The 16253-nt window shown below is 38.8% G+C and overlaps 2 protein-coding genes and 1 long non-coding RNA gene across 3 annotated transcripts in view; 2 read left to right on the forward strand and 1 right to left on the reverse strand.

Annotated features, from left to right (window-relative positions):
* The window catches only part of LOC108355851 (transmembrane channel-like protein 7), a 120099-nt gene that overhangs the window by 58714 nt on the left and 45132 nt on the right, over window positions 1-16253 (forward strand). The window lies entirely within an intron of this gene.
* Window positions 1-16253, reverse strand: part of Nipped-A (Transcription-associated protein Nipped-A) — a 90954-nt gene that overhangs the window by 33643 nt on the left and 41058 nt on the right. The window contains exons 8-13 of the mRNA XM_017606978.1: window positions 11035-11131; window positions 10818-10964; window positions 10550-10756; window positions 9863-10480; window positions 4166-5558; window positions 3817-4112 (exon numbers count right to left, since the gene is read on the reverse strand). Coding sequence (XP_017462467.1) covers window positions 3817-4112; window positions 4166-5558; window positions 9863-10480; window positions 10550-10756; window positions 10818-10964; window positions 11035-11131 — 2758 coding nt within the window. The remainder of the gene's footprint in view (window positions 1-3816; window positions 4113-4165; window positions 5559-9862; window positions 10481-10549; window positions 10757-10817; window positions 10965-11034; window positions 11132-16253) is intronic.
* LOC108355966 (uncharacterized) lies at window positions 461-840 on the forward strand. The gene is made up of 2 exons (XR_001846574.1): window positions 461-564; window positions 626-840. It is a non-coding gene; the product is annotated as an uncharacterized LOC108355966 (long non-coding RNA).

Below are 16253 nucleotides of genomic sequence, written 5' to 3' on the forward strand. Positions count from 1 at the left end.
TTCTCTTCGCTTCACTTTTTCATTGCAACAAACAAAGCATGGTGAAATAATAATAAGGTGTTGTCAATTTTGGCAATTTCGGCATACCAGCGATACAGTAATGCCTACTCTATTCATTCCAATTTCATTTCTGGGCAAAATGGAACAAAAAATTAAGCAGACAAGTGTGTGAAAAAATTTTGCGTAGTTATCACTTACTACGTTATACGCATGGTGGAATAATACAAGGTGTTGGATATTGACAGCGTTCCCGCTCTAATCCGCCATCTTGGCTCCCTTAGCTATCTACATTTTATCGCCTTTAAAAAAGTACTAAACTACCTCATTCCCTATTCCAAAACCGATTTGCAATCACTGAACAATTCTTTGACATTTACTCTATTCTTATCGTTGGCAACTGAAAATTAAATTAGAAATTTCAACATTAATTCGGCAAAAAAACATCGGTTTAGAATTCTCCCCAAGGATTTGTAGTTATTTTGGTCGGTGCTTCCTTCCGCTGCAATTCCGTCTGTGGTTCACTGCCACTGGCCTTGCTTTTTCAACGATATAACTGTTTTCTTGGTAAGTTTAGATGGAAGATTTAAACAAGAACTACGTATTTAACTATGCATCTATTCCCCAGTGATTTTTGCTGCTGCAATCCCGTCTGTGGTTCACTGCCTCTGGCCCTGCTTTTCCAACGATATAACTGTTTTTTTGGTAACTTCTACCGCTAAGACTTTGTTGCTTTTTCCCTTTTCCCTAAAAACATAATAGTGCTACAAAGCTCAATAACAATATGGAAACAAATGTTAATAAGCCACAATAATATTGACAATAAATAAGATTTCACTACGATTGAATTTTCTATTAGTAACAGGGTAGTTATAGTGAATGTTTTATTCGATAACTAAAACTATATTTGATGTTTGTAGCGATAAAAATATGCCTAAATCAGCCAAATACCCTATGTGGGTCGGCTGAATCAGTAAAACGTGACAGTAGTTGACTTTTGAGGTTAATATATCGGTCTTGAGTTGGTAAGGTTTTTAAAAAATCCGCAGCTTCCTTTAAAGCATCGCTGCTAATTGCTGAGAAAACCAGATTGTATTTACCGACATAAGATGTGGTCTTGTACGACTGAAAGGTGGCCTCAATTTGTAGAAACCATTTGTCTGTCATCTCAGTTCAGAACGGTCGCAGCTTGCATTGCGATGCAAGCTCCACATCTTTAGTTGGCATTTTGTTCGATGAAATATTCTCCCCATCCGTCGATTCGCCCTTTTGTCGATTCCGTCATGTTGTAACGACTCGGGGTCACCACTAATTTTTTGGTTTTGGAAGTTTGACTATAATTATAGGACATTGTGTTTAATAAACTAAATTACCATTTATTGCATAAGTACTACGTTATATATACTACTTTCGCGAATTTAGCTTATCATAATATACCGTTTGTAACTATTTATATGCAAAATTTTATATGAAAAATAGTACCAAATTTCGTACTACTTCGCAAAGCGGGCTTTTTTTCTTCCCGTTTCTCTCGTGCTTCCATATTACAACCTTTTGTAAGGGAGCTGTCGACATGAGCTGTCACTACGTACAACACCTTGTATAATTCCACCATGGTTTATACGCACGTATTATTTGCAAATAACAATTTTCAAAATGGTAAACATTGCAGTATAAACGCTGAGTTAATTTTTTATTTGCAATAACTAAATCACGCAAATAAAGTGATTAGTGGTAATATTTGCAAATAAGCGCAAGACGCCGCCATTCTTAGGTTTATTTTCGATGGTCATCTTATTGCCTTTTAATAATCAAGACGTTGCCATTTTTAACTTTATTTTTTTTTCTATGGTCATAGTATTGCCTTTTATAATCAGGCAATATAAAAAAAGAATTTTTCACCATCGAATAAACAGAGAGGTATTTGCAAATTATTTTTGTTTGCAAATAACTTACATATAAACGTAGTAACTGTTTCTTTGTTTCGCTTTTGCTTTGACTTTTCGTTTCAAATTCATTGGAAAATTTTAGCGATAATTTCCAATAATTGCGAGTTTGTAAGTAAATTTTTGATAAAATATATACTATACATATCCAGCAGATTATTGGAGCAGTACCTCAGATGGCTACGATAATGCACATGTCTAACAATTTAAACGCATAATAATTTTATAATATAACTGATAGAATTCAATTCAAATTCAATTTTTAAATGTTAACAAAAATAAAGGTCGTAATAAAATTCCCTTTAAAATTAAGATATTTAAAAACTAAGTACGCATATACGTGTACTTCAGAACTTAAGGAAAAAATACAAATAAAATTCCATACGGAATTTAAGAATAATTAAATAAAGAGAACGTTATAATTTAATTTGTTTTAATATGAATATATGAAAGACGGAAAATAGTCCTTATTTTTTAAGTATTAACCATCATCATATGTGTGTGGTACGACCGTGTGGCCTTAAAGTTTAACAAATAATAATTTTAAAGTAGAAAAAAATAACTGAATAATAATTATTAAAATCAATATATTTGATCGGAAAAATGAAAATTAAGTAAGAATAATTTCTTTTGAGCGAAAAAATGAAACTGTAATTACACTGGCTTACAGAAAAAACATTTTATTGATGCAAGCTTCATTAAATTGGTGTGGGGTCCGCTGATATATGTATGTATTGCAAATAGTACCCAAAAAGTAGTAAAAATAATCCTATCTTTTCGCCCTTTTTCTACTACCCCAAAATGCATGGCCGCAATTGGCATGCAGAAAAAGTAAGGTTATGTAAGTGATATCACCTTATATTTATTTCACTATGAAACAAAGAAACGATTTTGTTGTTTATTAATTCAGTTCAGTTAGTCTAGACTTCATTTATTATATATATTTATATATTTTTGTTCAGGAATTTTTTGATGCGGCTTGTAGGCGGCAAAGTGATAATTAGTTAAAAAGTAAAATACAACAACAAACTTATTTTCGCGTCTGGCTAAGTTGACGTGTTGAGTAATCCCTGACGATTTCTAACGTAAGTTAAGTCTAGACTAACTGAGCTTTAAGACAAGAAAATAATGAGGCGTATTATGGTTTTTTCTTAACAGCGGTCGTCCCTCGGCAGGCAATGGCAAACCTCCGAGTGTATTTCTGCCATGAAAACTAGCTTCTCATAAAAATACAATCGCCGTTCGGAGTCGGCGTAAAACTGTAGATCCCTCCGCTTTATGTGACAACATCAAGACGTACGCCACAAATCGGAGGAGAAGCTCGGCCAAACACTAACATATGTGTAAGCGCCAATTTATTATTATTATTATTATTATTATGGTTTTCGTCCGAATTTATTGTATAGAAAATGATAGGAAAATTTAATGATTTTCAATTCGTAGGAAAACAAGAATACGCCCCAATATGTACTCAAACAATTTTTACGGTACGCATTTTTTAATCAAGAATTGATAGATTAAAAAAAAATAAAAGGTACTATGTACAAATACAAAAGTGCAGTCAAAGTACATACAAGTACAAAGGTATGTACGTAGGATTATAGAAACCGCTAATTTAAATTTAAATCGCCAAAATTCCCTAATTTTAGCATCTGTGACGCCTTCGTGTATTGTATTCGTATAATTGTAGGTATTTTGTTTATAAGTAACCATTCCATAAATGTTTACATACAGATATCCCAGCAAGAACAGAAAATTTATTTTTCAAGGATAGCTTCAATTAAAATTTCATAATTATGCTGGAGTTACGGGCACGCTGTTCTTGCTGGGAAATGATTACATTTATACACTCATAAATATAATAAGCAATTACCTTTTCCTTATCAATATGAATTCCAGAAATGAAAACTTTGGTACAGTTAAATGCTGCTTCCTGCAACTCCTCTTTGTTGCTTTCCATTACTTTAAAAAGAATATTGATGATTTTTTCTTTACATTGGCTATCAGTTATGTAATGGCAGGCAGCTAATGCCTTCAAAGCACTCTTTCGCAGTGGTATGAGATTTGGGACATTTTTATAACAATCCAACTTATTGAGAGTGGCATCTTCGGCCTCGCTTAGAGTTAGTAGCTCATGGAAAAACAATCGGTGATAATTATTGGTAAGATCTTAAATCATAATAATGATATAGAATTAATTTTAAAAATATTATTAAACATACTTATTGTAAAAAGTCTAGGCTCAAGTGTGGTGCAAAATGTGTTTCCTTCCATTAAGCCAATTTGAGCGTTCGCTGGCTGATGCCTCAGTAAGTGTTTCTTCGGCGGTATGATATCAGCTAAAACTTCTTTGTGCGGGTCCATTATCTCATACACAGTTTTCCTTTGTAATTTGGCAATAAAATTAAGCGAACCCATAGCTTCTTCACGAACCAAGGCGTTGGAGCTAGTCACTTGCCGAACGAGTTCGTGAACAATTTCATACATTGCTTTATTTTGGAATGTGATTACTTCTTCGTTATTGCTTTCATTTTCAAGAGGAACCATACATAATTTAAGCATGTTTCTAAGATTGGTCTTAGCCACATCGATTGCGCCGCTAGACACTTCACATTCCAAATCCATCAAGACGAACAAAAATGCTTTTAAAAATGTGAAAAGGTGTTGATATAGAGACTTCAATGACATGTGTTGATATAAAAACTGTATTGCTTTACATCCACCCACTTTCGCGTACCACGGTCGCTCATAACAGAGTGAAGTCATTTTTTCTACCAGATATTGAATCAAAGGCAGACGGCATGCTCTTTCTTTCGTGCCCATAATTGTGCTTGCGGTCTCCAAAATCAGTTCCATACAGAGGTGACCGGGCTTGCATAATTCTTTCTCTTCATGTCCCATGCATATCGAGAGGGCATCGATCAGGACAAGTGGGTCAACTCCTTGCGAGCTGTGGTAGTGCTTGTATGGAAACGGCCCGGCCTCTTGCGCTATTGCCACCATAGTGTAGTGCCGAACAACGGCTACCATAACAGGAAAAACTGATTCCCGAAGATCTTTTGTTGCAGAAGCTACCAGCATTCCTGTTAGTGCTATCTGGTGAGTTTTGCGTGAATGCTCTTCCTCAAGCTTACTTTGAATTATTGGGGAAATCATTATATTTCCTTCGGTAAAGCTATTATGAGTGAATAATTTCTGCAATGTATATTTATCATCGTCGAGATTGATAGATGCTGCTATGAAACAGCGTATCGCTTCCCAACTTTGTCTTCTATAAAACGCATCAGTCGTATTAGAGCTAAGGGCAGTAAAAGCAGTTTCAATTGCCTTTTCAACCGGAAAATCAATCGGTTTATCGTGATCTTGAAAATATGTTACGACGGCTGTGGGTAGAGCATCGTTTTCTCTAAACTGCAAAGTCTGAGGTTCAGTCATCATTTTTCTATTTCCACCACCAAGCTTGCCCAGCACGCGAAAAGCTACTAAAGCAGCATTGTCTTGATTTCTTAGCGTGCGCCACAGTGCTTGCATTAATGACGCGCGTACCGGCTGAATATGATCATATAAGAAGTCTGGTTGAAGGTTGTCGACGCAAAGTTCTAATGTCCTCAATCCCTACGTGAAAAAAGATATTAAAATAAGTACATAGTATTACAAAAACATTTTCCGAGGAATAACTCTCTGGAACATATTTACCCACTAGCACTTTCATGAGATATAATGCTATACAAAAATATTTCCCGTGCAGGTTTTAGTTTAGGCGTACAAGTAGGTTAGCCACTTAGTTAACCGTTTTTTCTCTTTTTTGAGAAACACTTAGGTAAATACATACTACTGAAATCATGGACAACACTTTACTGGAATGTTCTGTAATAAGACTTTATTTTTTTTGTTTAAATTATTTCCTTGTTTATTTTTACTTAACATGAATCCCATTGCACTATGCTATAAATCTACCTGTGAGCATTGGCAAGTGATGGAGTTTCCATCAATACAATTTCAGGAAAAGTTACATGCAGTTGAACGATTTTTTCAAGAATACTCAGATATCGGTAACGATGTAGTAGTCCAAGAGGTTATAAAAGCGGCAGACCCAAAAGAAAGACGACAGCGGGGGATGGGCGTAATGCTGCCAAAAAGACTGCGATTTTTACACAGATCCTGCTTTGGTGGCTTATACAAGCTTTTAAATTTGCAATTATTTTATGAAAATCCACCGTTATCTTATATCATGGTGATGTTTCTTTTCCTGGACTCCGATTTCACTGTGTCGAAATTTTAGCTAGAAACGATTCTATATAACCTCCTGAACACGTCCCCAAAGGCATTCTAGGATAGCTCGAATAAGTGAAATATTTGCAAATTAATTTGGGCTTTGGTGAGGATTTTATCTTGCGCTGGTTAGTGACGGCTAATTTTGTTATAGAACCAACTATCATAACTTAAAAATACAGCAAATATAAACACAAATATAAACTTCCCTGCCGAAGCGGCTGTTCTAGCTGATGAGCGTGATAGCCTTCGTCAGGCCGATCCCGGAGATCCCCGTATCAGGGATCTCAACGCGGAGATTCGGCAACTTGTAAACGTACATAAGCGGAAGAAGTGGGAGGAGCACCTGAAGACTTGTAATTTCACCTCTGGTGTGAGCAAGCTTTGGTCAACCGTGAGGTCATTGTCTAATCCGACGAAGCACGACGACAGAGTCGAAATTTCCTTCGGCGACCATGCTTCGTCGGACCCGGAGCGATGCGCGAGCTATTTTAGCCGGCAGTTCATACTGCATCCTCCGGTGGACAAAGCCAAGCGTCGAGTGACCAGAAGGCTGCACAAACTGCCAACAAATTGTGCCCCCCTTGCTTTCACTTGCGGTGAAGTTCAGGTGGCCATCGGGAAGGCGAAAGCCTCCAAAGCCATGGGTCCCGACGGAATATGCATGCTGATGCTGGAAAATTTGGGTCCTGCGGGGGTAGCGTACCTAACGGAGGTCCTCAACTTGTCAATGGCCACTCTCATCATCCCAGACATCTGGAAGGTGGGGAGAGTGGTCCCACTGCTCAAACCGGGGAAACCTGCCAACAAAGGAGATTCGTATCGTCCGATAACACTCCTTTCCCCGGTAGCGAAGACACTCGAGGCCTTGCTACTCCCGTACTTCACAAACCACCTGACCCCAGCGAAGCATCAGCATGGTTTCCGTAAAGTGCACAGTACAACAACAGCACTTAACGCCATAAACACTCAGATAACTCGTGGCCTTAACCGTAACCGTCCCTGTGAGAGAACGATTCTAGTAGCGTTGGACTTGTCAAAGGCGTTTGACACCGTCTGCCATTCCACGCTACTAGAAGATATAGAGGCCTCCTCTCTCCCACAGAGGCTCAAACGGTGGTCGGCAAATTATCTGAGTGGTCGACATTCGTCGGTAATGTTTAGAGACAAAACGAGTAAGCAGCGAAAAATAAAACAGGGGGTTCCTCAGGGTGGTGTCCTTTCCCCGCTACTGTTTAACTTTTATATTTCAAAGCTCCCTCAACCACCAGAGGGAGTCTCGATTGTCTCCTATGCCGACGACTGCTCGATCATGGCGACTGGGAATGGAATTGATGACCTGTGTTTGAAAGTAAACGGCTATCTCTCCGAACTTTCTCGCTTCTTCACTGCAAAGTGTCTAGCCCTCTCCCCTACGAAATCCTCCGCGACCCTGTTCACAACCTGGACGAAGGAGGTCAGGCTACCGCTGGGGATTCACGTCGATGACACACCAATTCCGACGGTGAATAACCCCAAAATACTCGGAGTAACATTCGACAGCCTGCTCTCCTTCTCTGCGCACTCAACCGCTATTGTCAATAAAGTACAGAGCCGCAACAAGGTCCTCAAGTCGCTAGCCGGCAGTACTTGGGGCAAAGACAAAGAAACGTTGCTGGCAACATACAAGGCAATAGGCCGGCCGGTTTTGAACTACGCAGCGCCAGTGTGGTCGCCAGGGACTAGTAGGACGCAGTGGACGAAGCTACAGACGGTACAAAATACGGCACTTAGGACAGCGACGGGATGCCTCCTGATGTCGCCTGAACACCACTTGCACGGCGAGGCGCAAATGCTCCCAGTTAAGGAGCACAACATAATGCTCTGCAAGCAGTTCCTGATCGGGAGCCACAGAAGTGGCCACCCAAACAGACAGCTGCTTGCAGAGGAGCCCTCGCCTAGGCACGTCAGGAGGCATCTATATGAACTGACGGACGAAGTCCAGAGGTTCATTAAGCAACCTCTGGACCCGACAGCGTACAGACAGGCCCTGAACGGCATTCACAGGGACTCAGTCTCGAGTTATGTAGACTCTAGACCTGTGAATGCCGTTCTAGGCATACCACCCCCGGACATTGACGAGACAGAGCTTCATCTGCCTCGGGAGACACGCACTACACTCGCTCAACTTCGCTCCGGCTACTGCAGCAGGTTAAACTCCTACTTGAGTAGGCTGAATGAGGATGTGCCGAACGAATGTCCGGCATGCGGAGAGACCCCACATGACTCGAACCATCTCTTCGCATGCCCGGAAAACCCGACAACCCTAACGGCCTTGTCCCTGTGGACAGATCCCACAGAAGCTGCACGCTTCCTAGGGTTGCCGTTAGTGGAACTTGACGACAACGACTGAGATACCAACCGATCTGGGCGGGGTTGTTGTAGCCGCTACAACAACAACAACTAAATTGAATTCGATGCTATTGTTGTAGCGGTTTACTTAGCCCTCCCTAGATCGGATAGCCTTTCAGGAAATGTGCCGTTGCGACGGGTCGGACCAGAGGGATAGGGGTATTAGTTGAGTTGGGTGGGGGAGCTGGACAGTCATTTAGTATATCGGGATCGATTCAAGGCAGATGAGAGTTGAGGCGACTACAGTATCCAGACCGTAACTGGACAAGAGTCGCGCGGGTCCCTCGGCAATCGAAGCCCAATATCGTCTACAGGTAGTGATTGGACCCTTATGATCGCATTCACAGGACGGGAGTCTGTGTAGGTGGAAGTAGTCTCGAATGTCGTTAATATCATATATGTAATACTTCTATACTGGCAGTAAGCTAACTTCTCAATGTGTAAGCACTCCGAAATGAAAGCAAGACAGTCCAGTACCGTTTTCGTGAATTATTGTGTACGTGAGTGCCGTTTTTGTGTATGTGTTGTGTCCTGGTTTATTTATAAACGTATGTGTTCTTTTTCCTTGCCAACAAGTGCTACTTTGGACTGAGTAGGCAATTCAGGAGTAAAGTCCTCTCGACGTACGAAAACCACGCTCTATAAGTCATTCATCATGCCCGTGCTGGTATATGGCGCAGAGGCGGCTCTTGGAGTGTTTGAGAGAAAGATTTTGCGGAAGATTTACGGGCCTTTACGCGTTGGCGACCGCGAGTACCGCAGACGATGGAACGATGAGCTGTATGAGCTTTACAACGATATGGACATAGTGCAGCGAATTAAAATACAGCGGCTCCGCTGGCTTGGTCATGTCGTTCGAATGGACACCGACGCTCCAGCTCTGAAAGTATTCAACTCGGAACCCGCTGGTGGTAGCAGAGGAAGAGGGAGGCCCCCACTGCGATGGAAAGATCAGGTGGAGAAGGACTTGGCTTCACTTGGCGTTTCCAATTGGCGTCAGTTGGCACAGAGGAGAAACGACTGGCGTGCTTTGCTGAACTCGGCCAAAATCGCTTAGGCGGTTACAGCGCCAAAAAAGAAGAAGACGTGTTCCTTTTCTTTCGTACGTGTTTATTAATATATCTGTGCTGTAATGTTTTCGGATGGTACTAGCTCTTACTGCCAATATAGAAGTATTATATATATGGTTAATATGCATTTTTGAAGGGCTGGGGGCATTTTAAAGCTTATGATTTAAATTAGCGTATTAATATTACCTGACTTATTAAAGTTGACGATCCATTGAGAGCAGAAACTAAAGGATCCATAAGCATCGGTAGATATGGCAAAAGAGAGGACAACCGGACAGGTACAGTCAAACAGAGCTCAACGAAGAGATCTTTCATATGCTGTTTGTGAAAGCCACTCTGTAAACGATTCAAGCCTTCTAATAAATTCGGCAGTAACGGGAGAAACTCTTGATATAATAAGTCATGGCTTCCTCCGCCAATCGATCTAAATAACGCACGTAGGAGCAGAAAATAGTTATATGGCTCTTCAGCTGTCAGAGCCAGTTCCATTGATCTATTGACGATGTTATGTAAATGTGGACGTAGCATCTGTTCATTTTCTACTGGAAATAAACTAACACTTCCAAATACTAATTTAAACAATCGCAAGTATAAATTTGAGCGTTCGATATTTGAACCCATTTCATCCATTTTCCCTAGCAAATATTCAACGAGCACAGTCGCAAAAAGAGGCGAAGTAGTTGGGTTCGCGAGGAATGAATTTGCCACGACTTGAAGCGATGAATTTTTAGAAATCCTTTCAACCATAAAGTCAATGGTAGTGGCGAAAACTTCTTGGAAGTTTTGTGGATGCATCATTAGAAACTGAAAATATTAAATATGCACCAAAATAATATATTTTTACATTCTCATACGTATTTTCCAATTTATTACAATGCCACTAAAGTGCTCCAGAACTTCTTTCTCTTCCTTTGTTCTTGGTCCTTGATTTGATGACCTCTGCTGGTTGGTATTAGCCGTACTTATTGTGTATATATCCAAAGCTTCCATTGCCCAATAAACTAAATCAATATATATTTTCAGCTCACTAGAGTCAAATAATTTTTCCTGATTGGTTTTAACAACATCGGCAAACACGGGCTTAATAAAGTAAAGGAATTTTGTAAGCGGCGAAAAATACATAAACCTTTATTGATCTTACTTTGGAGCTTATGAATCCCCATGTTATTGTTTTAGCACCGCCAACCAAAGTTTTTACTAAACCTCGATACTCTACTATATTGGCAGGGCATAACCATTGATTTCCAATGAGACTCATTTTCATGGCTTGATCCGTCGAACCATTTTCCTTTAATAGTAATACAAATTGAGTGATTTTTATTTTCAAAAATAATTTAATATTTAAAATTTATACTTACACCACCTCCATCTTTAAAGTCGTTAAACCCGTTGGTACTTTGGGTACTTGAAGAACTTGGTGACAAATTCGCAGCCGGTACAGAAATTTGGTTCTTCCTATTGAAAAATGAGAAATGGCATACCCCATTTGAGAAATCACTTAAATTTTCAAATCGATTTCAAATTGTATTTAACAAATTGTCATTGGAAATACAAAAAGCTCAAGGCGAATTTATAGGTGCACTCCCGTATTCCTCGGACTCGGACTAGTAAAACTGTCAAAAAATAAAAATTCGCTCAAAGCGAGAGAGTAACATTGAAAAGTACGGGATCGCTTTCTAGTAAAAAATGGTAACTTCTGTCAACTTCAACATAACCTCCAAATTTTGGTTGTAAATTTTTGCTTATTTTGTATGTAAACACACTCAGCTCACACATGTAAATAACCAAAAATACTTTCAAATTCATTAGAATCCACTTAAACAAGTAATTAAATACTTTTCAACATGAATTAGCAGAGTGCACTTTTCTTTTGTTTACAATTTGGTTGCCAAACACACTACAGCTGATCGTTTGACACATTTACCAGAATTTACCAGCAAAAAATTCTCGGACTAAAACTGGTAACTTCTGACAGAGAGAGAACCGTATTTACTCTCTTTTTTGTCCTCTCAATAGTCAGAGAACCGAGTACGGGATCGATTTCCAGTAAAATCTGACTGATTCTGATTATTTCTGACTAGTCCGGACTCGTACGGGATCGCAACTTATATAAGGTGCTGTTGTTTAATCAGCTGTGTGTAGCGTTTGATTGTCAAAATTTTATATTTTGCTAGTGAGTGAGTGAAAACGTGAGAGTGTTTGCATTTTCTGTCGCCCTTTTTCATTCGGAGAAGAATAGCTGAAATTTGACAATCACCAGCTAAAAGCAAAAACAAAATACAGGTAATTGTTGTATTTGTTGAATCGATACCAGCTTATATGTATTCGCCTTGGATACCACCTTATATGAATTCGTTTGAAAAATCTGATCGAATTAAACGAGCTGAATAGGAGCGAGATGAAAGATTTAACCCTTCCATCGTTTCGGAACACTAACTTCCTGCAACCAAGGTACCCGCACGCCTCTGTGCAGTAAAAATGCCGGTCTGTCAACGTAAAGAATACTCTATGTCGAAATGCTGCAGCCACAAAAGACCGCCAGCATACTGGCCTCACAGAATTGCTCCCTGAGATCATCATTCAACAAACTGACATATACGAACAGTGGAACCTTATTTTGTAGGTCATAACGTACTGCCGCCGGATTTCAGCGATCCCGATAGAACAACTAGTACGATAAGGAAGGTCACATCACTGCAGATAAAAACGATGCCGCCTACATGATCACGCTCCGCAACGCGAGCTACGTGGTAACGATATAGGGAGCTGAAGAGGGAATCGAGACCCATTAACGGTAATAAGAGAGGTCGAAATACGGAAGTGCGAAGAGCTTGAAATACTGAGAGATAGGAAGAACGCCCGTAAATTGAATCAGAAAGTTAGGCGACTTTCGGAAATATGTATGTATTTAATACTTGGATGTTTCCGAAGGAGTGTCAATTAGGGTTTATAATTAGTGTGGAATGTACGGACCCTAAAATTTGCTCTTTTTTATAACTAGCAAAAAGTATTTCTTTTTTTCTTTTTTAAACTTAAGTGTAAAATACGAAGCTGCTATGCCAAAAAATAATTGTTTAATTTTACTACATAGTCTCGAACAGCAGCCCGATTCAAACTTTCGCTATCGCTTAAATGCTAAAGCTAAAATTTTATCTGGCTTTTTGGCGATCTCCAAAAATTGCAATTCTTTCCTCCCTGTCGCTAAAAATTGCCTAGCCTAAATTTTAATATGTTGGTGTTGGTTGATTTTTCCGACAGGGTGGTAAGATGATTTATTTTGGAACGAATTTCCGTCATCCCTTGTCAAGTTTGGTTTGCAGACAAACCGGTTTCGGCGTTGTGCCATCTTCAGTGTCATTTTTCGTTCTGAATTAAATTTTAGTACTTTATCCGGCCGCAAGTGATGCCGGGCAGCAAGTGATGCCGGGCAGCAAAGACGCTGTCAAAATTTGTTTGCATTTCAATGGTGATAAACAGGGAACGGATTTTATGGAAATTTCCTTTTTTTCTGCTAAAGAGATAGAGTATATTCGATTAAGAATGTCCACGATTTAGCTTTCCCTGATTCCATATATACACATTTGATGTTGCGTTTTTGTTTTCTTTTTTAAGATATTTGCCCTTTTTTTGCCTTTTTTAAGATATTTGCCTTTTTTTGCCTTTTCTACCTTTAAAAAAGTGATTATAGCATTTACATTTTTTTTTAAAGAATAAAAAATATACACATGCCCATCCGGCTTATAGAAGCACAGGGACCTCTTGCCAAATTGGTGTTTGAAAAATTCAAAGCCGTTTTCTCAGCTAACGTAAGCTTGGAGACAATAAAGGTACTGGCCCAATGCAGGCTTGCTTTGCTTGCTTCGCTCCGAGAAGTGTCAAAAATTATTTGGAACATACTGAAATGTAAAAAGGCTGGCCAAATGGCAGCTTTTCTTCACTTGCTTTAAGCGCCTCAAAGTTTTAAATAGACAAATGTTTTATTTGAAAGCGTTTTGTAGGCTTTTGACAAAGAGGCATGTTCCTGTTCAAAATACATAAATTCAAACAAAAATTTGCTTACTTAATTTAAAAAAAAAGTAATTCGAAATCATATATAACATATCGTTATATTATAGTAAAAAATTGCAAAGCTCACTTTTACAAATTTTACACGAGAGGAAAAAACTTCTTATAGCTCTTCTTCAAGTAAATTGCTTTTTTAAGTTATAGTTTTTTTAGTAACTGTAGATATACATATGTATGTGTCATTACTGCCAGTTTTTTTAAATACAAACATTATTTCGCATTAATTTAAAAATAAATCTGAAAGTTTTTGATACATCTTCTAGAGTTTTCTAGGAAAACAATAATTAATGTTAAGGGAACAGATATTGATTTTTCAACCAGAGAGCTGGTTACTTTGACAGCGTTTCAAGCCGCCATTCGGCCAAACAAGTTTTCAAACTAAATCAAAGCAAACTAAAGTCAGCAAGGCACCCAAAGCAAGCCTGCATTGGGCCAGCGCCTTAAGGGGTGTGGATAAAATTGTAAAGGGCGAGGAAAACGCCCTTATTCCTAATAATATGAACTAGAGCTCTAGATACCCGGGTATCGAGCAATGCGAGTAGCTCGATACTCGCTCGAAACTCGTTCATTGTTCAACTGCTCAAATATTTGATCAAAATTTTCGAGCTTTTGAACCAAGGTGTATTAAACAAGGTGGTGTTGGGGCGACAGCTGAGGTTTTCGCCGTGGAGGCCATTACGTCAAAATGATGTGTTTGTTGTAACTCATACCAATGACAGTATGGACATCAGCGTATAATTTGTTAGTGTAATTTTTTACTTATATACGGCCAACACCACCTTGTTAAATACGCCTTGTTTTGAACATTTTGATCAACAAAACAAAAATTGTCAATTTTATTTATCAGCAGCTGCTTTCCAAACCAATACCAAATAAATAATTAATATTAAATACAAATGTATCGTCATAAATGTTCATGATTCAATAATTAAAGGTTTGCTCATTATTGACATTCGACTTTTGACACTCCCTTAGCTGCCTTACAAAAGCTTTGCACACACACACGAACCCACACACAGTGCTTTGCTAAGGGAGCCGATTTTGTCAAGAGGGAACGAGAAAACTGCTTTTTGAGCAAACCTTTTATTATTGAATCTTGATAAATGTTGGGTGTGGCGCTATGCCTTTAGAAATTGTGCTCTGGCACAATGCAATATACATATGCAGCAATTTTTTAATTGTTCTTGCGGCAACGCCACGGTTCTTCAGTGGCGCTTGCACAAAATTAATTAATTATCAAACATTACAGATATGATGTGAGTAGCATTAAGTGGCGTGCTGCATAAGGGTCCTGGCCAAATCGCCCATTGACAATTTGACCACTGCAATTATGTGCTGGACCGACCAGGGTTACTTTTTTGATGCGCGTTCAAAAGCCACTGACCAGAAAATGTATTATACGCATAAAGAATGCGAACTACCACTACTTGCCATTAGAACAAGAAGAAATCAGAAAATAGATTTACTTTGTGGCCAGCACAAGGGGCCATACCGCCAATGGACGATAGTGGTAATTTTGCCAATGGCTGATTTAGCGAGGACCTTTTATTAAAATATTAGTTTAATAGGTACCTGAATGCATGTTACGATCTTGGCACTGTACTATATGTATAATTTGTAAAACTCATGGCGCATTTACATGGTATGAATCTGTTCATAAGCCGTATTAATTTTCCTATAAAAGAAGCACCAACTCTATGAAGAAATGAATGAAAGCCATATATATTTAACAATTTTGACTTGTATACTAGACAATATTTTTTTTGTAAACAACAAATAAAAAAATTTTATTTTGTGCTAGCTTCGAAACTAGAAGCTTATTTTTTTAACTGTGCTTTAAAAAGGACCTACTGCCAATAAAGCCTTGTGGATTGCTATTTTTCCATATTTGTAATGCTTCCATTTAAACATCTTTGTGGAAAAACAGTTTTTTGTTCAGAATTGCTTGTTTACGAAACGTTTGGCATAAGTTGAAATCATAGGGATGCCGTTTTCTTCCGTTTCTCAGTGGATTTTATACTTGAAAAGACACCAAAATATGTATGCAATACTTCAAGATATCGTCGTTTAAAGTACAAAACCGAGCATCAAGAAAATGCAAAACCTCGTGTGTGAGGTTGCCTAAATTTTATAGGAGAGAATGAAACTTGTCCTAATTAAAAACGGATCTCTCTTTTAAACTTAATAATCTTCTCTCCTTATATCTAAGTATCGATATTTTATTATAAATCGCTAAGGGCTTGATGTCAGGAGCTTCCGGTGCCCAAATATCTTTTTTGGCACAAATTTCAGTTCCGAGGTTTTGCAGAACCACGATACGCGCTTTTGTACTTTAAACGACGAATATGTATATCGCTTGAACAATATGTTAGTGTTTGGCCTAGCTTCTCCTCCGATATGCGGCGTGCGTGATTTTGTCACTCAAAGTAAAGGACAGTTGTACGCCGACTCCGAACGGCAATTGTATTTTAATGAGAAGTTGTTTCCATGACAGAATACACTCGGAGGTTTA

The sequence above is a fragment of the Rhagoletis zephyria genome, unplaced genomic scaffold (assembly GCF_001687245.7).
Source record: "Rhagoletis zephyria isolate East Lansing unplaced genomic scaffold, Rhagoletis_zephyria_1.1 Rzeph_scaffold_00169, whole genome shotgun sequence".
NCBI classification, from domain to species: Eukaryota; Metazoa; Arthropoda; class Insecta; order Diptera; family Tephritidae; genus Rhagoletis; species Rhagoletis zephyria.